Genomic DNA, 23892 nt, shown 5'->3' on the forward strand with positions numbered 1-23892 from the left:
AGAGAGTAGAGAGAGGGGGAGAGAGAGAATAGACAGAGAGTAGAGAGAGGGAATAGACAGAGAGTAGAGAGAGAGAATAGACAGAGAGTAGAGAGAGAGAATAGACAGAGAGTAGAGAGAGGGGAGAGAGAGGGGAGAGAATATACAGAGTAGATAGAAAGTAGAGAGAGGGGAGAGAGAAGATGAGAGGAGAAAGAATAGATAGAGAGTAGAGAGAGTGGAGAGAGAGAATATATAGAGGGGATAGAGAGAGAATAGATGAGAGAAAGAGAATATATAGAGAGTAGAGAGAGGGGAGAGAGAATAGATAGTGGGGATAGAGAGAGAGAATAGACAGAGAGTAGAGAGAGAGGGAAGAAAGAGAATAGATAGAGAATAGAGAGATAATAGATAGAGAGAATAGAGAGATAATAGATAGAGAGGGGAGAGAGAATAGATAGAGAGTAGATAGAGAGTAGAGAGAGGGGATAGAGAGAATAGATAGAGAGTAGAGAGAGGGGATAGAGAGAATAGATAGAGAATAGATAGAGTAGAGAGAGGGGATAGAGAGAGAAGAGATGAGAGAAGAGAGAGGGGAGAGAGAGAAGAGATGAGAGAAGAGAGAGGGGGTAGAGAGAGAATAGATGAGAGTAGAGAGAGGGGATAGAGAGAGAATAGATGAGAGAAGAGAGAGGGGATAGAGAGAGAATAGATGAGAGAAGAGAGAGGGGATAGAGAGAGAATAGATGAGAGAAGAGAGAGGGGATAGAGAGAGAATAGATGAGAGAAGAGAGAGGGGATAGAGAGAGAATAGATGAGAGAAGAGAGAGGGGAGAGGGAGAGAGAGAACAGATGAGAGTAGATAGAGAGAGAGAGAACAGATGAGAGTAGAGATAGAGAGAGAGAGAATAGATGAGAGAAGAGAGGGGGGGAGAGAGAGAGAGAGAGAGAATAGACAGAGAGAGAGAGAGAATAGACAGAGAGGAGAGAGAGAGAGAGAGAGAGAGAGAGAGAATAGACAGAGAGTAGAGAGGGGGGAGAAAGAGAGAGAGAGAATAGAGAGAGAGAGAGAGAGAGAGAGAGAATAGAGAGAGAGAGAGAGATAATAGAGAGAGAGAGAGAGAGAATAGAGAGAGAGAGAGAGAGAATAGAGAGAGAGAGAGAGAGAGAATAGACAGAGAGTAGAGAGGGGGGAGAGAGAGAGAGAATAGACAGAGAGTAGAGGGAGAGGGAGAGAGAATAGACAGAGAGTAGAGAGGGGGAGAGAGAGAGAGAGAATAGACAGAGAGTAGAGAGGGGGGAGAGAGAGAGAGAGAATAGACAGAGAGTAGAGAGGGGGGAGAGAGAGAGAATAGACAGAGAGTAGAGAGGGGGGAGAGAGAGAGAATAGACAGAGAGTAGAGAGGGGGGAGAGAGAGAGAATAGACAGAGAGTAGAGAGGGGGGAGAGAGAGAGAATAGACAGAGAGTAGAGAGGGGGGAGAGAGAGAGAATAGACAGAGAGTAGAGAGGGGGGAGAGAGAGAGAATAGACAGAGAGTAGAGAGGGGGGAGAGAGAGAGAATAGACAGAGAGTAGAGAGGGGGGAGAGAGAGAATAGATGAGAGAAGAGAGAAAGAGAATATATAGAGAGTAGAGAGAGGGGAGAGAGAATATATAGTGGGGATAGAGAGAGAGAGAATAGATGAGAGAAGAGAGTAGAGAGGGAGAGAGAATAGACAGAGAGTAGAGAGGGGGGAGAGAGAGAGAATAGACAGAGAGTAGAGAGAGGGGAGAGAGAGAATAGACAGAGAGTAGAGAGAGGGGAGAGAGAGAATAGACAGAGAGTAGAGAGAGGGAATAGACAGAGAGTAGAGAGAGAGAATAGACAGAGAGTAGAGAGAGAGAATAGACAGAGAGTAGAGAGAGGGGAGAGAGAGGGGAGAGAGAATATACAGAGTAGATAGAAAGTAGAGAGAGGGGAGAGAGAAGATGAGAGGAGAAAGAATAGATAGAGAGTAGAGAGAGTGGAGAGAGAGAATATATAGAGGGGATAGAGAGAGAATAGATGAGAGAAAGAGAATATATAGAGAGTAGAGAGAGGGGAGAGAGAATAGATAGTGGGGATAGAGAGAGAGAGTAGATAGAGAAGAGAGGGGAGAGAGAATAGACAGAGTAGATAGAGAGGGGAGAAAGAATAGACAGAGAGTAGAGAGAGAGGGAAGAAAGAGAATAGATAGAGAGAATAGAGAGATAATAGATAGAGAGAATAGAGAGATAATAGATAGAGAGGGGAGAGAGAATAGATAGAGAGTAGATAGAGAGTAGAGAGAGGGGATAGAGAGAATAGATAGAGAGTAGAGAGAGGGGATAGAGAGAATAGATAGAGAATAGATAGAGTAGAGAGAGGGGATAGAGAGAGAAGAGATGAGAGAAGAGAGAGGGGAGAGAGAGAAGAGATGAGAGAAGAGAGAGGGGGTAGAGAGAGAATAGATGAGAGAAGAGAGAGGGGATAGAGAGAGAATAGATGAGAGAAGAGAGAGGGGATAGAGAGAGAATAGATGAGAGAAGAGAGAGGGGATAGAGAGAGAATAGATGAGAGAAGAGAGAGGGGATAGAGAGAGAATAGATGATGAGAGAAGAGAGAGGGGATAGAGAGAGAATAGATGAGAGAAGAGAGAGGGGAGAGAGAGAGAGAGAACAGATGAGAGTAGATAGAGAGAGAGAGAACAGATGAGAGTAGAGAGAGGGGATAGAGAGAATAGATAGAGAGTAGAGAGAGGGGATAGAGAGAATAGATAGAGTAGAGAGAGGGGATAGAGAGAGAAGAGATGAGAGAAGAGAGAGGGGAGAGAGAGAATAGATGAGAGAAGAGAGAGGGGATAGAGAGAGAATAGATGAGAGAAGAGAGAGGGGATAGAGAGAATAGATGAGAGAAGAGAGAGGGGATAGAGAGAATAGATGAGAGGAGAGAGAGGGAAGAGAGAGAGAATAGATGAGAGTAGAGAGGGGATAGAGAGAATAGATGAGAGAAGAGAGAGGGGAGAGAGAGAATAGATGAGAGAAGAGAGAGGGGAGAGAGAGAGAGAGAGAGAACAGATGAGAGTAGAGAGAGGGGATAGAGAGAGAATAGATAGAGTAGAGAGAGGGGATAGAGAGAGAATAGATGAGAGAAGAGAGAGGGGATAGAGAGAGAATAGATGAGAGAAGAGAGAGGGGATAGAGAGAGAATAGATGAGAGAAGAGAGAGGGGAGAGAGAGAATAGATGAGAGTAGAGAGGGGATAGAGAGAGAGAGAACAGATGAGAGTAGAGAGGGGATAGAGAGAACAGATGAGAGTAGAGAGAGGGGATAGAGAGAGAGAGAGATGAGAGTAGAGAGAGGGGATAGAGAGAGAATAGATGAGAGTAGAGAGAGGGGAGAGAGAGAGAATAGATGAGAGAAGAGAGAGGGGAGAGAGAGAGAATAGATGAGAGAAGAGAGAGGGGATAGAGAGAGAATAGATGAGAGAAGAGAGAGGGGATAGAGAGAGAATAGATGAGAGAAGAGAGAGGGGATAGAGAGAATAGATGAGAGAAGAGAGAGGGGATAGAGAGAATAGATGAGAGGAGAGAGAGGGAAGAGAGAGAGAACAGATGAGAGTAGAGAGGGGATAGAGAGAATAGATGAGAGAAGAGAGAGGGGAGAGAGAGAATAGATGAGAGGAGAGGGGAGAGAGAGAGAGAGAGAGAACAGATGAGAGTAGAGAGAGGGGATAGAGAGAATAGATGAGAGTAGAGAGAGGGGATAGAGAGAGAGAGAACAGATGAGAGTAGAGAGAGGGGATAGAGAGAATAGATGAGAGTAGAGAGAGGGGATAGAGAGAGAATAGATGAGAGAAGAGAGAGGGGATAGAGAGAATAGATGAGAGAAGAGAGAGGGGATAGAGAGAATAGATGAGAGGAGAGAGAGGGAAGAGAGAGAGAATAGATGAGAGTAGAGAGGGGATAGAGAGAATAGATGAGAGTAGAGAGAGGGGATAGAGAGAGAGAGAACAGATGAGAGTAGAGAGAGGGGATAGAGAGAATAGATGAGAGAAGAGAGAGGGGAGAGAGAGAATAGATGAGAGAGGGAGAGAGAGGAGAGAAGAGAGAGGGGAGAGAGAGAATAGATGAGAGGAGAGAGAGGGGAGAGAGAGAATAGATGAGAGGAGAGAGAGGGAAGAGAGAGAGAATAGATGAGAGAAGAGAGAGGGGAGAGAGAGAATAGATGAGAGTAGAGAGAGGGGATAGAGAGAGAGAGAACAGATGAGAGTAGAGAGAGGGGATAGAGAGAATAGATGAGAGTAGAGAGAGGGGATAGAGAGAGAATAGATGAGAGAAGAGAGAGGGGATAGAGAGAATAGATGAGAGAAGAGAGAGGGGATAGAGAGAATAGATGAGAGTAGAGGGGGGATAGAGAGAATAGATGAGAGTAGAGAGAGGGGATAGAGAGAATAGATGAGAGTAGAGAGAGGGGATAGAGAGAGAGAGAACAGATGAGAGTAGAGAGAGGGGATAGAGAGAATAGATGAGAGAAGAGAGAGGGGATAGAGAGAATAGATGAGAGAAGAGAGAGGGGAGAGAGAGAATAGATGAGAGAAGAGAGAGGGGAGAGAGAGAATAGATGAGAGAAGAGAGAGGGGAGAGAGAGAATAGATGAGAGAAGAGAGAGGGGAGAGAGAGAATAGATGAGAGGAGAGAGAGGGAAGAGAGAGAGAATAGATGAGAGAAGAGAAAGGGGAGAGAGAGAATAGATGAGAGTAGAGAGAGGGGATAGAGAGAGAGAGAACAGATGAGAGTAGAGAGAGGGGATAGAGAGAATAGATGAGAGAAGAGAGCGTAGATAAGGCTGTCATTATGAGCGGTTAAGGGTAGATTAACATTGTTCTGGCCAGAGCCATATTCCACTCTGCAAACACCTAGAGAACAAACGCCCTGGCTCCTAAACACAATCTAAGATGCTGATAAACACACACATTTATTTTAGACGACACATTCAGGTAGGCCTAACCTACATTTTGCAGCACACTAAGTCCCCATATTTTATCCATTCATCTTTGTTTAACTAGCCCCACCTCTCTGTTTGCACCCCCGCTCCCCCCACCTGCTCCCCTTGGGCTGCACAATGTCCTGCCTGCTTCCGCCCTCCACACACACGCCTCGTTCCTTTCGGTACTTATTACACCGCTCCATTTAGATGCTTTAGGTAATGGGCGTAGACTCATTCTGCTCTTTATTTTTGTTCATTTCTGTAACTTTCTGTTCCCCCTTCTCCAGCTCTTCCACATATTGTGCTGCAGTCAGCACTTTTGCTTCCTCCTTCTGCGCCATCTCTCTCACACTCTCTCTGCTACTTTGTTTCTCTACCTTGCGTGCAATAGGACATTCATGTTGTTGTCAGTTTGTCTGTTAGTAACCTATATAAACTCTTCACTGCCTGTCTGGCAGGTCCAGATAGTCAGAGGAACCAAACAGAAGGCCAACTGACTAAATGTCACAGAGGGGAAGTTACAGGAAGTTAGACAGGCTCGCGTTGGCTTAGCTTATGTGCGATACATTTTAGGGCCTACTCTTTTCTCATAGAAACTAGGACACAACCAAACTGCCCTGCTTCCATCACGACGTGATAACTGTGGATTAAAAGCATTTAAACAAAATTGGCATGAATCTAATCTAATATGAAATTGCCTGAAGCAAATCTAATGCTGATGGTTTTCAAGGCTGAAGTGTAGAGGTTATGACCATGCAATCCTGTCAGGGTTAGAGGGTGAATGAGCGTCATTGTGGCTTTGCATTAGATTAGCCCTTTTTAAAAGCCCCTTACAAAAGATTTACCTGCATTATTCACAATTTCTGCATATTCTCACCCAAGTACTCCACACACTGTATACATGCAGTAGCTTCTACTGAAATCACAATATGCTTCAACAAACTATAAGACTCAAAGCAGGCTTTGCAACAGTCGGTTAATTTAATGCCTTTTTTAGTGCACACAATCAGTCATGTAAGCTAGATACAGTACTAGATACAGTACTAGATACAGTACTAGATACAGTACTAAACTCCTTTAAATAGGACTGAATACTGTCATCAGAATGGCCGATACAGAGCTGACCACTAGAGTTCAACCAGTCAGGCCACAAGATCTTATCTCTGAGCTGTGAGTGAGATCCATTCTTATCAATCAGAACACTCTGGTCATGGGTCATGTGTCGGTTTGAAGTTGCACGGATGCAATACAGTAGGTCTCATGGTCTGTAATGTACTGTAGGAGCAGGCAGCAAAGCAGACGTGGGGTGAGTCGGAGAATACTTTTTAATGGACAACCTTGACAGCCCGACACAGAATGTGTGCATGTTCCAAAATGTACAATTGACTGACTTCACTGACAGAAGTGCCATGCATATGCAAAGTTTGTCACGTACACAGATTAGCAGATGTTAAAGCAGGTGCAGCAGCTCAAGTAGTGCAGTAGATGTTTAACAGTACAATACTAAACACCCAAATAATACCAAGAATAAAAAAAGAACCAGATGAAGGTCAGAGTCTGGAATAGAAATATAATAGTGTGTCTACCTATTCCAGTTTGACTGGAGGAAGCTCCAGTGAAGTGATTGACAGGTGAAAGGACACGCTGTGCCCCCCCCTGCCCTTCAGAGAGTCGGCTGGGGGTGAGGGGGGGGGTGACCTTTGTCCACCATCATTAAAGACCCCACAGCGCAGACAGCAGCCCCCAGTCTATCATACAGGAGACACACTGGTGGCACAGTGTTGGGGTCAGAGATCCTATAATTCATGTGTTCTGTGTGTAATTCTATGGTTGGGGTATTGTACGTGCACTGTGTCTACTGTATGTACTGCATACGTGCAGGATAAATAGGGAAGGGCTCTGTGTGAGTGTGTACTGCTCAGCCATCCTGGTGTTGAACACCATACCCTAGACAGCTGTTAAACTGGAGCATTTGAAAACTGTGCGAGGCAACGCTGATGTCTCGAGAACGTACAGCCACCCAGTGGCACTGGACCTGATGGACAAGGGGGAAACTGAGGATCCATGGGATGTCATGTCACCGTCCTTTCCATGTGAGCAGAGTAGCACACTAGAGCTGCAGACTGAAGAGCCCACATACAAGCAAGACCAAATGATACACAGAGCCACATGCAGGAAATAGGCATTCACAAACAGAACACTGAGTTTACCCAACTCTACAGCCAATGGCATGTCAACAATCTCCCTCCTTTCCTTAACATTTCCTCTCCTCTTCTATCGATCTATCTCCTCTAAACTCATATACGATTTATGCTTTTTTTGGTGGCGGTGGGGGGGCATCAGCAGCTGAAGAAGCAGCAGCTGTACTTCCTGGGGTCCACACAAAACATGACAAACTGCAGAACACTAACAGACAGGAACAGCAAAACACTAACAGACAGGAACAGCAAAACACTAACAGACAGGAACAGCAAAACACTAACAGACAGGAACAGCAAAACACTAACAGACAGGAACAGCAAAACACTAACAGACTGCAGAACACTAACAGACTGTGGAACACTAACAGTCAGGAACAGCAAAACATGCCAAACTGCAGAACACAAACAGACAGGAACAGCAAAACATGACAAACTGCAGAACACTAAGACAGGAACAGCAAAACATGACAAACTGCAGAACATTAACAGACAGGAACAGCAAAACATGCCAAACTGCAGAACACTAACAGACAGGAACAGCAAAACATGACAAACTGCAGAACACTAACAGACAGGAACAGCAAAACATGACAAACTGCAGAACATTAACAGACAGGAACAGCAAAACACTAACAGACAGGAACAGCAAAACATGCCAAACTGCAGAACACTAACAGACACGAACAGCAAAACATGCCAAACTGCAGAACACTAACAGACAGGAACAGCAAAACATGACAAACTGCAGAACACTAACAGACAGGAACAGCAAAACATGACAAACTGCAGAACACTAACAGACAGGAACAGCAAAACATGACAAACTGCAGAACACTAACAGACAGGAACAGCAAAACACTAACAGACAGGAACAGCAAAACACTAACAGACAGGAACAGCAAAACACTAACAGACAGGAACAGCAAAACACTAACAGACAGGAACAGCAAAACACTAACAGACAGGAACAGCAAAACACTAACAGACAGGAACAGCAAAACACTAACAGACAGGAACAGCAAAACACTAACAGACAGGAACAGCAAAACACTAACAGACAGGAACAGCAAAACATGACAAACTGCAGAACACTAACAGACAGGAACAGCAAAACATGACAAACTGCAGAACACTAACAGACAGGAACAGCAAAACATGCCAAACTGCAGAACACTAACAGACAGGAACAGCAAAACATGACAAACTGCAGAACACTAACAGACAGGAACAGCAAAACATGACAAACTGCAGAACACTAACAGACAGGAACAGCAAAACACGAGGCTCTAAATGGGGCTGACATCCACTCCCCCATTACACAACAGGACACCCCTCTCGCAACAGGTAGGGCACAATACCCTGGTTCCGCAGTGTGTGAGTGTACATTGATGCACGTTCTAAACTATTCTAAATTCCAGTAAGTAATGGGTTGTAATGTTGAATTATTCTGTTTACTTCTCAATCTGTTTTAATCCCAGGCCCGTCTGCGTATGACTAAATTGACACACTATGGACTTTAACAGGTGTTGCAGTAAACAAAGGAAACTACAGTTCTTTCTCATTGTGACCAAAGCTGATTAATCCAACTGCCCAAAATCCCTGATCACCCCAGTTCTCCATGACCAACATTCCCATCGCGTGCCCCCAAGCTGATGGCAGCAAACTGGGGGGGACAATCTGCTGTGTCTCCCCTCTCTCTCTCAAGACCTTCTCTGGAGAAGAGGCATCAACAACTACAGAGGAGGAGCTAAGGATTGCATTTGTACAACACTTTTCTCTAAGTTTCAATGTGCCTCACATTTGTAAGGTGGGAACTCTCCAATGTGTAGCACCCATCTGGGTGAGGTAGTCCAGAGGCCATTTGGTGTCAGAACACTCCCCACAGCGGAAAGTTCACACGGTGAAAGGAAGAACCAGTCGGTACTGGAACCCTGGTTCTTTCTGCCAAACAACAAGTGAGAAAGGAAGTAAGATGAAGACCGCCATCCACACCAACACCGGAACGGCGGGTATCAAATATGGCTGCTTTTTGAAAGGGTGCATTAACCCCCCTAATTTTAGCTTCCCAACTCCTAGAGGGTGGGATCGGCTTCCCAAGAGCCTCGTAAATAACTGGGAAAGTCAGCGGCCTGCCGGAAAGAAACAGCAAGAGGGGACCGCGCTGGAATGGCGAGGCATCCTGGGAATTTGAGGAAAACTGACTTACCGCACACATATTTAACAGGAGCACCACACGCTCCTGTTTCATACATGTGCATGCACACACACACAAATGTGAAGGGACGTGCAGCCCCTGCACCCAGTCACCCACATAGAGGTCAGGTAAGGTCAACAAGGAAGAGGAGACTAGAGGTTAAAAGGAAAGAATGAGAGGAGAGGAGAGGAGAGGAGAGGAGAGAGAGAGAGAGAGAGGAGATGGGGAACAATAAAGAGAACTGGGAGGCGAAAAGAACCGGGGAAATGAAAGAAAACTGCAGAGGAGGGAGAGGAATTATCCAGAGTTGGAGGAGAGGCCCAGTCAAGCCTCTGAGAGGCTAGTAAAACAGGACAAACTGAGCCTTCAGTGTCCTGACTCCTGTCCACCCACCCAATCAGCCACCTACACAAGGTCAGGGGTCAACCTGAAACAGAACTCACTAGGTGGAACACACACAGGTCTGATTGTATTGTACAGTGATGAGCGAAAGGGAGTCTTGTTTGGGCCTAATGAACCCTGTAGGATTGTCTTCCATAATATAGGCCTGTGTATAATATAGGCCTGTGTATAATATAGGCCTGCGTCAGGAATCTTGTTCTTTCCACTGTTTTTGCTGCCGTCGGAAAAATCTGAACACACCCCATCGCACGTCATTCAGCCTTTAAACCATATGTTCGGTCAGCTATGTGAAGGTCATTTGATTTAAGCTTTAATCTGATTGACATCAATCACATCAGTCGCTTTGTCTGGGCCTTCCTAACTGATTGCCCTCACATGCACCATTCCCTAAATAACTACTGCAAAAGCGTCACAAAGGCCGCAGAGTGGGGAACTCTGACAACTTCACGCAATCAATCCAGAAGTATACCACTAATTCCCTACAGAGTGAACTTTCCAAATATAAGAGGTTAGAAATAGAACTAAATGGGTGACTTCATTTCATTAAGGCAGTGTTGAAATATAGCCAGGGGCCCAAGTCACAAAACGTATACCTTTTTGGTAGGGATGCACGATATATCGGTGAACATATCGGAATCTGATGATATTAGCTAAAAAATGCCAACATCAGTATCAGCCCATTGTCAAGGTTAACGCGGATATGAAAAACAGATGTCAAAGCTGACGTGCATACCTATTTAATGTCAAACACAGTTCTATTAAGGAATGTTGCACGTGCAAATTCAGAACATACAAGCCAAGTACCACCACTACTATCAGTAGCACTGTCAAAGTTGTACAAAAAAAAGTCTGCAAACAAGCAAAAACCGTCCTCGAACGATGTGTTTACAATACCGCGTTGGTAATAAAGCATTATTTGTTCAATCGTAACTCATGGGGTAGCTAGCTAGCTTTAGCTTGGTACCTAGCTAGCACCAATACAACCAGCCTGAAAACAATGACCAGTAGAAACTGCAGTCATTTTCATTATTCTTAGCAATGATTTAGGAATCCTTGTAAGTATTAGCTAGGTAGTCACTTGTTGTTCGCCTATTGAAACTCAACTTCAGTTCATGAAAATACATAGCTAGCCAGCTACTTAACCCTGTTAAGTACTTAACCCTTAACCCCAAAGCTAACATAAGCAGCCAGCTAGCTTCATCGTCTTATAAATTAGGGTTATTTTAGATGATGACCCCTAGCTACATAGTAGCTAGCTATCTATAGCTACTGAAACAGATTGTCGTTTTGCTACGTATTTGAGGAAGAACATTGTTTGCATTCATGAGCTAGCTAGCTTTTTTTTTATGACCAGCACTATAGGTGCGCGAGACAACTTTACCAGCATCATAGCATACGTATCGATGAATCGTTGTGACATATGAAATACGAGTGATAGTGTAATCAATGTGTAATATCTACGTAAAAAAATTATGAACACATTCAATTATTATGTGACGTGCAGTCATATTCAGGTCCTGATTGATCAACAAGCTTTTTTGACACGTCAAATAGTGTTGTTTGACATGTAACTTTTTTGACATAAATTCATATTTTCAATGACGGCCTACCCCGGCCAAACCAGGCCTACCCCGGCCAAACCAGGCCTACCCCGGCCAAACCAGGCCTACCCCGGCCAAACCAGGCCTACCCCGGCCAAACCAGGCCTACCCCGGCCAAACCAGGCCTACCCCGGCCAAACCAGGCCTACCACGTACTGCCCTGGACTACCCATGCCTACCACGGCCAAACCCGGCCTACCACGGACTGCCCCGGACTACCCCGGCCAACCACGGACTGCCCGGGACGACACTGCCCAATTGACACTGGGCCAATTATGGTGGAAAATAAGTATTTTCCACCATATTTGCAAATAAATTCATAAAGAATCCTACAATGTGATTTTCTGGATTTTTTTTTCTCATTTTGTCTGTCATAATTGAAGTGTACCTATGATGAAAATTACAGGCCTCTCTCATCTTTTTAAGTGGGAGAACTTGCACAATTGGTGGCTGACTAAATACTTTTTTGCCCCACTGTATGTATATATTTTAAAGAGCGAGAGAACGCGAGTGCGAGGTTTAGTGAAAGAGGGAAGAAAAGTGAAACTGAGAAAAGTGGATAGGGAGGACAGGGACTGTAGGGTAGGTGACCATATGGAGGTTTAAATGTGTGAGTGAGTGAGTGTGTGAGTGAGTGAGAGAGAGGGAACAATGGATGAAGAGAGACCGGAGAGAGGGATGAGTGAGCGATGGATGGAGAGAGAGAGATCAAGGGAGAGATGGATTTAGGGGGGGGTGGGATTCGGAGGGGCGTTATCATTATGCTTAATTCTAGGTCAAATTTATATTTTTCTGCATACCTAAGCATACCTGACTGGTGGTTATTTTTCTAAAGAAACTAAATATGCTTCTCTGTCTATCTGCTAAAATCTGGGTAAAAGATTGAAAGGAATGCGAGTCTTATTTCAGCTACTCTAACTTGATTGGAAGGCTGAAATGGCTTCTTGGTAGCTAGTTGGGAGATTGGGAACCTATCTGGGCTAGCTGAAGCCAACTTCATAAAATTGCTAGGTGGCTAATAGTAAAAAATAAAGTAATTTGAAACAGGACAAAATCTGAGGGGGCACATGCCCCTGTGCCCTTCTGGGCATGACACCTTAACTGTACTGTAGGTAAATCTCAAAACAAACTGCAACAATGTTTGGTGTCAAGCAAAGCTTGGTTCTTCGGAGGGAGGGTATCTGATGGGACATGTGAAAGCCCGCGAGGCACACATTATGAGATGGGATGGTGGATTGCACAAAAGGTGACCCAACATATCAGTACCTGGAAAGATTTCAATCCCAAACCCTGCGAGGAACCATGCTGAAAGCTTTCACACAAAACAGAGGAAACAGAGTCACCATCTAGACTAGTCCTCATTCATTCAATGTGCCTTTGCCAGGTACACGAGTAGAAAACAAGCAATTCACACATTCAAAGAGTATAAACATTTTGGTAAAAACATTGACTGAATACTTGGAAAAGCAACAATACACAATAAGTTGCCAAAGGGTCGCTATGCTGGATTTGACTTGAGCAAAGCGGCCTTACAAATGCCTCATAATCCCCTTTAGCACTTGAGCTAATACCAAACGGAGGGTAAAGCACCTGTGGGAACCCTCTACTCGCTGTGTAAGCCAAGAGCTAATTGCCCCAATGTAAAACAATGGGAGCGCTAAGCTAAGCTAGCCCAGCTAATAACCCTCTCAGACCATGCTCCAGTCCAAGCTATTCTAACCTTTCCTGGGTTCCCACACATTCTGGGCTCACCCCCCCACAACAAACACTTAGAGGCCTAAGCATCTTCAATTCAGGGGAAAGTTTAATGCTGATACTTAAGCAGAACACACAAATGAAAACACAAAACAAAAAGGGCATACCATTAGTATGAAAACTTTTTGCTGGGCAAAATAAACTTTTTGGGCAAAAACATCACTTTTTTCTAGTCAAAAAGTCTCAGATGTGCCCCTTTTGAAAAGAGAGATTAAAGAAACGGGTCATTAGTTCAGATTGAAGAACTACCACAGATCAACAACCAAACCACTTTTCCTCAGGATATCACACCAAAACATAAATCCTCCATAATATCTCACTAGAACTGGTGTGATTATAGATGATCTGATTCTGACCTGGATCTGTGAGTGGTTTGGAGGGACGTCACAGGGGTAGCATGTTAGCGTTAGTCACTAGGAGATCAGGATCAAACAATTGAGGCCTGGGAGGAATGAGGAATGCGGAGCCTGTGAAGGGCTCTTTCACTCCACTCTCATACACTGGCTGGCCCCTAGCTTCCTCTCCGGTAGTTTCCCCATGCAGCATCAGACCACTCGTCTCAAGGGCTCACCACACCTCAGACCACTCTGGTCACAGAGAGGAAGAACACCATTTTATAATGCATTTGAAGGGGAAGTTCTCTCCGTTATTTTATTCTATTAAACAGTGTGACGTTTCGGTCTAAACAGACCTTCATCAAACAGACATTGACGTTGAAAGCCTTTGGACAGAAGGGGTTAGAGGTCATATCCTAAGAATAAATGGGCTGAAGTTGAGCCTGTGAGGTTAGGAATGGTATTCTATGAATGAAGTGATAGTTCAAGGGAATGGGGTTAGGGTTAAAGTTCATATCCTAAAGAGGGTGATAATAACTTCCATCCAGCCTGTAGGGTTTGAGTTCAGGTTCATATAGACAGTGAATGGGGTGTACAGTATAATGCATGGAGTTCAGTTTAGAGCAGTGGTATTTAAACGTTTTCAGCTGGGAACCCATTTTGTTCACCAGAATTTCTGGGGAACCCATCCCAATTCTAATGATCCAACCTTAAAAATCAGTAAATGTATATTTTCACGTCAACAAATAACCTTCAACTCAATTTTTCAAATACTCTCTCAATAACGTCTCAATAAAATAATCAGTACTCTTAATTTTTACTTCCCAAAAATTCCCCCTGGGGTCGTGACCCCGACTTTGAATACCACTGGCTTAGAGGATCCTCTGTCACTCACTGCTTATTTTGGACAGGTACTAGTCTGAGCATTATACACCAACATGACAGAGTAGAGTCAAGGCAGCAGTCAGACCTTAGGGAGTGGGAAGACAGAGACACTACAGGACAAAGCAGGGAGGGAAGGAGAAGGTCAAGAGACCATGAGTAAAGAAGCGAGAGAAAGTGAGGCCAACAAGATTGAGAAAAGCAAAAAAAGGAACAAGAGAAAACGGAGGAGACAGCAGATCAAACAATGAAACCTTGAGGGGGCCAGGGAGAGAAGGGAAGGGTGATTGGCTCTTTGGTGAGTAAATGGGTGGGTGAATGTGGAACAGAGAGATTAATGACTTCCAAAACAGGTGGACCGTGGGTTGGCCGGCCCTCTGATGGGGGTTAACCTGGGACCCCCGTCAGTGTTGGGTGTCTGCCATACCTCCGGATGGAGCGGACGAGGCCTGTGACCTCCTAGCCCTCTCCCCTAACAGGAAAGCGGATTTGTTTTCCTATCCCTTTCCCAGTAATCCTCTCTCTCTCACACACACACACTATGAGGAAAATAGATTTGGATATAGATATAAGGATTTTGACATTCCGCTCCCTTCCTGTTTATGCATGAAATGAATTGAATTTGGATAATCACCCCAGGCGTGTGCGCACACACACAAATTTCAACCCACAAACCCACTCAAAATAGCATCAAAAAAATGTCCCTACATCAAGAGCACCTAAACCCCCCCCTGCAACCCAACTCCCATCGACCTTGGCCTGCAGTCACAAGTCTGCAGGCAGAAACACTTCTCTACAGATGAATTAGTCTGTTCCTCCCCACGCAGGAATAAATCCACTTTAAGCCGATGGCAGAGTTTTACGTTTGATCTACCCACGCAGTTCACCATGCCATGTCGTCTCCCCGTCTCTCTGCCTCCACACTGGCTAGTCACAAGTAGCACAGCAGAGGTAACTGACTTCCACAGAGAAGTCAAATAGATACATATTGCACTGATACATGGCTGGTGATGGTGATGAAAAAATATACAGAATCAATAGTTCCATATTGGGATATTATTTTTGACGATATATCGTATCGTTTTGACATGCTTGATGGCTGTACCTGCACCAAAACTCCAGCATTTTTCCTTCATTGCGTGTTCCCCATCTTTTTAAATAGGGACACAATTTGTTTTCAGCACTTTTATTTCCATGACTGATCAAAACTAGTCCACATGGTTCTCTGTTGTCCCTCTGCACCAGACATATGGTGAGCAACATGCTTGAACCTCAAAATCACACTATCCATTCACAATACATATAGAAACGTGAGCGTCGCAATACATAGCGTATCGGCACCTAAGTATTGTGATCGTTTGGTATTGTGACGGCCCAAGCTGTCGATTAGTGTTTAAATGGTTTAGTGTCAACAGCCATGTACCAGGGAAAAGTAGTGCCATGTAAAACCCCACGGCTGGTGAACTGCAGTGCGCTTCCGTTTTGAGGAGGGGTCACAGTGTTGTGGCCTGGTGATATTTATGGATGCCAGCTATAAGGAGGTGGCTGGATGCATGGAACCCCTCACACAGCTACGGTACATAAACATGATTCACAAATAGACTGACGAGGTCTCAGAAATACACAGATGTACTGTACAAACTGTGGTGCTTTACAGGGAATTTTATTCACACAAGGTCATGAACTACTACTAGCTATATATTGCTGATTTGAAAGTCTCGATGGCCTTCGTATCCTCCTATACACATCATTAGAAAAAGAGCTGGAGAAGGAATGAAAAGGAGAGGTTTCAGCCAGTGCTCAGACAGCAACCAATAACCAGGAGGAATAGATCCACTACTTCAGTGAGCAGATTACATTACAATCAATATCTGTATTACAACTCCTGTCCTGACTGACACCAGTTCTATTTTCATCGTCTAACCAAGGTAGCGAGAGATAACAATCAGTCAAGAAAGACCGAGGGAGAAAAAAAACAAAGAGAGCTTCATTGGCCGTTGAGGTCCCCAGCCGACAGAATACCTTTAATAGACCTGTGGGGCTATATTTAGCCCTCCTGTGTCGACTTACTGTCAGCACATTTCAGCAGAGGCCCCTCCGGACACAGCGTGTACCCTTGAGAGAGCAGCAGAGAGAAATAGAGAGGGAGGGAGGACAGAGCCTTATGTAGCTGAGGTGATAGCGGATGCTATGCAAATTTGCAAGGATTTTCTAAAGCAGTGTGACAGACACCATTTTTTTTTTTTTACGATATACTCGTACTGTACAGTTAAAACACATCATCTGTAGAGACCCTTCAATGATCAGAAGGCAAAAGGAAGGTTGAGAAGCAAATTCTGATTAGTGAGACATAGCCAAAGCACACGAGAGAGAGATAATAGGCTTTACTTTAACCTTAAAGGAAAAGCAAGTTTGGCTGCAAGCACTTGGCTAGGGAGGGGGAAGAAAAGCCTTGTTCAAAGAAAGGTTACGTAGTCCCAGTGCCGGCCAGTCCTGGCCGTTCTGCAGTCCTAGGTGAGACAAAAAAAATGCGGCCCATCAAAGAATAGTCCCAGTAAGCAAAATTACGTAATTGTTTTTTCTAAAATACATATTTTTCCAGATGTTGAAGATTAAATTAGAATAAATGTAGGTTTTGAATGAAAGGTGAAAAGATGTATTTGAAATCAGGTTCATTTTCATTTCTGGATGAAAGTTGAAAATGTCATTTAAAGTGGTTGCTCCACTAAAAGTTTTGCGATTATGCTGCGGGATTTAGAGGTAATTTGTGGTTTAGTACGGTACCCTGCGTCACCACTTCATTGCTCCAGACCAGCATAAGGGGGAGTTAGAGCACTGATTAGGCTTTTGGGTCCTACTGTGTCTCTGACAATGAATGGGCGACATAAGCCTAAATAGAAAATTATATTTGTGCACGACTTCAATATTACTTACTAAAACTGTTACACTAAGGTTTTTAATCATTTTATTTTGGTCTTACTGTAGTACTTTAGGCCACTCCCGACTGGGCATGCTGTACAGTGCCTGAGTGGCGCAACGGTCTAAGACACTGCATAGCTATGAAGCTACAGATGCTGGTTCAATACCTGTGCCCGACCTCGACTGGGAGACCCATGAGATGACTGTAGACTTCTGGTTCCTCTCCCTCTAAAAACAGAAATAAATAATTCTAAATAACAAACTGGCTTTATTTACAAATTAGTAACAATGTCTCACCCCATGTTCAGAATGGCCTTTTTCCTCACTGATTTTAAGTTATTTGAAAACAAAGCGATTATTATTATTCATTTAGAATGATATAAAAGCCTGTTGGATATTCTCACAGATATATTATTAACCCTGTTATTAGCAGGACAATATACATTGGTCATATTGTTCATGGCTCCTGAGTGGCGCACAATGGGATTGCCTTGCAGTTCTCCAGCTGTATCCACTGAAAGCATGCAATGTTCAAGGCACGAGAGGCGCCGCAGAGCTGCGCACAGAAGACGGACCTAGCCCATGGGGAAGGGAAGAGGAGGAAGGGGGAGGGACCCCCACCCCGCCACACAGGCAAGACTTTAAGGGGCATTGCACTAATAATGGAGCTGACAAGGGAAACGTTCTGCACGTTCAAACTAAAACAACTTAACTAATAACGGCATCTTTATGCTTTCGATAATAAAATACTCTTTCAAAATGCCGATGTTTATTTAGTTATGGATCCATAACGAATTACTATGGGAATAAATATAATCACAGAAATATCCTCCAATCCTCTATATGTAATTATTGGCGGAGAGTCAGATCATATTTTTCGATATACTGTAAGGCCTACCGTAGGCGACATGAGTCTCACTAGTGTTAAGTAATGTGCTGTTAAAAGTGGTGTAGCTCTTAGAATAGCCTACAACAATAGCCTACAACTATTTTAGCACCGTTTCGCGCTGCTCTGAGACAAGCATGGGGACTGGACTTGATAAATCAATGAGATTTTTTTTTTTCACTGAATCTCCGTTTGGGTATTGGTTAGACTAGAATTAGAGTGTATTTACAAGGACAGCCTACTCCTTCCTCCCTGTCGGGGATTTGAAGCTCGGTCTCCCGCGTGCCCGCACGACACAGGGATTCTTTAGCTAAATAGCCCAGTACTGTACTCCCGACCGTCACATTGTACAACGCCATATTTTCCATTCCATCCTAACGGAAACCCAGAGGGTTTTTTGTTTTTCTTAGAATAGAAACACCATAATATTAATCAAATTAATCCAGAAACTCTAAAAGTAATTGGAAAGGTAGATAAATTATTTGTGACGTTGTTACAATAAAGAATGTAAACAAGATGCTGTGTTTTTATTTACAGTAGTGACGGACAGCTGGTGGCATTTTGAAAACAGGTTTTCAAACACTTGTAGCCTGGCTACTGTAGGTGTGAACATCCCCCTATCTGCAATGTTTTCGATGCTTAAGTACTCTGAAGTGTTACATTTCTAACTCAAACAGCAGTACATTATTTCTTCATCAACATCTTTATGCTTTCGTTAATAAAATAACTAGCAACAGTTACCATTCAAAAACGAGCTGTTTATCTAAAAAGTGTCATTGTGACCAAAGAGAACAGACGAAATGTACATCGTTTTCATCAAGCCAGCTTCTTTCTATGGTGCTACCCTTTCAGAGAGGACTTAAAAATGAGCCGGAGCTGAGAGGATCACTATTTGGTTTCAGTGCATTTTCTTCAATACATTTTTTTTTTTTAAATGCATATAGCCTATCAATGTGTAGGCATACTGTGTAATAAAAAAACATATATACAGTGGGGAGAACAAGTATTTGATACACTGCCGATTTTGCAGGTTTTCCTACTTACAAAGCATGTAGAGGTCTGTCATTTTTATCATAGGTACACTTCAACTGTGAGAGACGGAATCTAAAACAAAAATCCAGAAAATCACATTGTATGATTTTTAAGTAATTAATTTGCATTTTATTGCATGACATAAGTATTTGATCACCTACCAACCAGTAAGAATTCCGGCTCTCACAGACCTGTTCGTTTTTCTTTAAGAAGCCCTCCTGTTCTCCACTCATTACCTGTATTAACTGCACCTGTTTGAATTCGTTACCTGTATAAAAGACACCTGTCCACACACTCAATCAAACAGACTCCAACCTCTCCACAATGGCCAAGACCAGAGAGCTGTGTAAGGACATCAGGGATCAAATTGTAGACCTGCACAAGGCTGGGATGGGCTACAGGACAATAGGCAAGCAGCTTGGTGAGAAGGCAACAACTGTTGGCGCAATTATTAGAAAATGGAAGAAGTTCAAGATGACGGTCAATCACCCTCGGTCTGGGGCTCCATGCAAGATCTCACCTCGTGGGGCATCAATGATCATGAGGAAGGTGAGGGATCAGCCCAGAACTACACGGCAGGACCTGGTCAATGACCTGAAGAGAGCTGGGACCACAGTCTCAAAGAAAACCAATAGTAACACACTACGCCGTCATGGATTAAAATCCTGCAGTGCACGCAAGGTCCCTCTGCTCAAGCCAGCGCATGTCCAGGACCGTCTGAAGTTTGCCAATGACCATCTGGATTATCCAGAGGAGGAATGGGAGAAGGTCATGTGGTCTGATGAGACAAAAATTGAGTTTTTTGGTCTAAACTCCACTCGCCGTGTTTGGAGGAAGAAGAAGGATGAGTACAACCCCAAGAACACCATCCCAACCGTGAAGCATGGAGGTGGAAACATCATTCTTTGGGGATGCTTTTCTGCAAAGGGGACAGGACGACTGCACCGTATTGAGGGGAGGATGGATGGGGCCATGTATCGCGAGATCTTGGCCAACAACCTCCTTCCCTAAGTAAGAGCATTGAAGATGGGTCATGGCTGGGTCTTCCAGCATGACAACGACCCGAAACACACAGCCAGGGCAACTAAGGAGTGGCTCCGTAAGAAGCATCTCAAGGTCCCGGAGTGGCCTAGCCAGTCTCCAGACCTGAACCCAATAGAAAATCTTTGGAGGGAGCTGAAAGTCCGTATTGCCCAGCGACAGCCCCGAAACCTGAAGGATCTGGAGAAGGTCTGTATGGAGGAGGAGTGGGCCAAAATCCCTGCTGCAGTGTGTACAAACCTGGTCAAGAACTACAGGAAACGTATGATCTCTGTAATTGCAAACAAAGGTTTCTGTACCAAATATTAAGTTCTGCTTTTCTGATGTATCAAATACTTATGTCATGCAATAAAATGCAAATTAATTACTTAAAAATCATACAATGTGATTTTCTGGATTTTTGTTTTAGATTCCGTCTCTCACAGTTGAAGTGTACCTATGATAAAAATTACAGACCTCTATATGCTTTGTAAGTAGGAAAACCTGCAAAATCGGCAGTGTATCAAATACTTGTTCTCCCCACTGTATATATATTTTTTTAATTGTATACTAAAAACATGATTTTGTTTTTGCAGAGCATACAAACATGCCAACAACCATCCGTGGAGATCAGAGGACTAAGGGCTGGATAAGGGGTCGCACCGAAAAAACGCATGGTTGCCAAGAAAGCGGTTAGTTTTGCTAGATTCTTAAAATGTGTACGCAGCATGTGTTGGAGTCACTTTTAATCCTTAAGTGATCTACCGTTTCTATCATAGGCCACTGTAATCGATGGGGGCTCAGGGCGGTACCATCCTGCTCATCTGATAAAGGTGCACATGGATCAGATTCAAACTTTGAAGACCGAGATCGAGTCATTGAAGGCAGACCAGCAGAAAGAGAAACATTATCAGAGGGCAGAGATACAGATGACAGCTGATGCATTTGTCCGGGAGCCAGGTGACATTGGCGGAGTCAGGCGTAGAATGACACGTTGAAGAGTGCGAGGAACAAGATGGAGTCACAATCCATGCCAGGCACACGTGAGCTCTGGAACTCCAACACCGGCAGGCAGAGTCAACATACCGGTCAGGTTCGTCAATTCACCCTGACATTTCCATTCCTCTTCTGACAACAGAACTTGACCAACTGCTCACCAGGCACAGCAAGGTCCATCCAGACCGTTATGCTATTCCAAGGATGTGTAACCAAAGAGAGATACGACGAGTGGGCACAGACCACCAACCGAGGCAAATGTGGCTTACCAGTGAACCTCCGGGTGTTCATCATTAATACTTTGTCTCAGAAGTTTCTGTTCATGACTGATGCAACCCGAAAAAGCATTAAAGACAGAGTTAATGAGGACACCGAGAAAGTCTGGACATGGCCTGCTCTCCCTTATATAAGGAATTAGGCACTTTGCTATGTTTACTTGTCAAACTGCACAGAAGCCTAATAAACAAATGCAAGTGGATTATATCTTCAAAATGCATTATCCAAATGTAAAAGCATAAACTGTACAGTACTGTATTTCTTCACCAGCATCTTTATGCTTTCAATAATAAAATAATGATAAAAATACTCTTTCAAACACACACGGCCACGTTGTACAGCGCCATTATGGCGATTAGCAGGGCTATATTTTGGCCTTAATGGGCGGCGCATAATTGGCCCAGCGTTTCTCTCCCTCTAAAAACAGAAATAAATGTTTTGGCCTTTATTCAGATAACAATGGCTCACTTTTTTAAAACAAAAATAACCTCAAATATCGTTATATGTAATCAAGTTGATGGCACAGTCATATAGCAGCACCTACATAAAGCTGAGTGACTCACTCATTCATGGCTTTGGATCAAAATAAGTACCAACATTCTTACTGATAGTCTTTAATAAATAAATGTTTTGGTTTTCCTGACCTGGACACCATGTACAGTATTATAATAGCCCATTATGGGGTATTAGCAGGACAATATACCTTTACCAACACCTCTCTGTATTTTGATACTTTGTGGATGGGGCCTCCCCAGTGGCGTAGCTGTTTAAGTCAATGCAAAATGCGTTGCTACAGATACCCGTGCCGGCCGCCACCGGGAGACCCATGAGGCGGCTTTTGGTTTTAATTTAGAATCCTCTATATGTAATTATTGGAGGAGAGTCACGTCATATTTTTTATATACTGTAGGCCTACCGTAGGCGACATGAGTCTCACTAGTGTTGAGTAATGTGCTGTTAAAAGTGGTGTAGGTCATATTTAAAGAGCATATTGAAGTTAGAAGCGTTAGGATTTGAAGCAAAAGCCTACAACTATTTTAGCACAGTTTCGCGCTGCTCTGAGACAAGCATGGGGACTGGTCTTGATAAATCAATGAGATTTTTATTTTCACTGAACCATAATATTAATCAAATGAATAATATTAATATTAATCAAATATTATTAATCAAATGTGGTGTCAAAAGTTGACACCTACACATTCCAGGGTTTTTCTATATTTTTACTATTTTCTACATTGTAGAATAATAGTGAAGACATCACAACTATGAAATAACACACATGGAATCAGTTAGGAACAAATTCTTATTTTACAAGGACAGCTTACTCCTTCCTCCCCGTCGGGGAATTAAACCCTGGTCTCCCACGTGCCTGCATTCTCTAGTACAGCCACTATTGAAAGCTTTTAAATGCTTCTCAAAGATGCCCTCTGGTGGTCAAACTAGCACTAACTAGCATTAAATGGAACCAGTGATTCACACTTAAATAACGTGCCATTGAATTCTGTGGAACCATGCAAGCTGCGCCACAGTACGCTGAAACTTTTAAAGGACAAACCACTGTATAGACATCTATGTTTAGGTCAAATCAAGGCTGGTCCAGACCGGAACAAAACCTGAAACAAACGTCTATGATTTAAGATTTGTTCCGGACGGAACCAAACACCAACGTCTAGACAGGACCAAAAGGCATCAGCGTCGGTCCATGCTTACAGAGTTACACGGAACCCAAACCGGCTGCGCGTATGAGCCATCATGCGCTATCGTGCATACATTTACGTGTACACCAAACGCGATCACGACACGCAGGTTAAAATATCAAAACAAACTCTGAACCAATGACATTAATTTGGGGACAGGTCGAAAGGCATTAAACATGTATGGCAATTTAGCTAGTTAGCTTGCACTTGCTAGCTAATTTGTCCTATTTAGCTAGCTTACTGTTGCTAGCTAATTTGTCCTGGGATATAAACATTGAGTTGTCCTTGTTATTTTATCTGAAATGCACCTCTACTCCGACAATTAATCCACACATAAAACAGCCAACAGAAATGTTTCTAGTCATCTCTCCTCCTTCCAGGCTTTTTCATCTTTGAACTTATATGGTGATCGCATCTAAACTTTCATAGTATTACCCCGACAACTGGCAACAAAGTTAGTCTTTCAATCACCCACGTGGGTATAACCAATGATGAGATGGCACGTGGGTACCTGCTTCTATAAACCAATGAGGAGATGGGAGAGGCAGGACTTTCAGCTCGATCTGTGTCAGAAATAGAAAGGAATTCTATTTTAGCCCTTGGCATCGCAGATGCTCGTTGTATACAGATACAAACTTGAAACCACTGATCATGACAATTTAGCCCACGGGATGAAACTCCTGGACAGCAGTTGTGAGTAGCCTGATTGTCCATTCCATGTATTTATTTA

General features: G+C 43.6%; 1 protein-coding gene across 4 annotated transcripts in view; it reads right to left on the reverse strand.

Moving 5' to 3' along the window:
* Positions 1-23892, reverse strand: part of poc1b (POC1 centriolar protein B) — a 62161-nt gene that overhangs the window by 20426 nt on the left and 17843 nt on the right. The window contains exons 11-12 of one of the 4 annotated variants that reach the window (XM_071416083.1): positions 17423-17483; positions 16635-16846 (exon numbers count right to left, since the gene is read on the reverse strand). The exons of the other annotated variants lie outside the window; for them this stretch is intronic. Of the exons in view, the coding sequence (XP_071272184.1) occupies positions 16767-16846; positions 17423-17483 (141 nt within the window). The 3' untranslated portion in view covers positions 16635-16766. Of the gene's footprint in view, positions 1-16634; positions 16847-17422; positions 17484-23892 lie in introns of those variants that run through there. 4 annotated transcript variants of the gene reach the window in all.

Source organism: Salvelinus alpinus, chromosome 9 (assembly GCF_045679555.1).
Source record: "Salvelinus alpinus chromosome 9, SLU_Salpinus.1, whole genome shotgun sequence".
Classification (NCBI taxonomy): domain Eukaryota; kingdom Metazoa; phylum Chordata; class Actinopteri; order Salmoniformes; family Salmonidae; genus Salvelinus; species Salvelinus alpinus.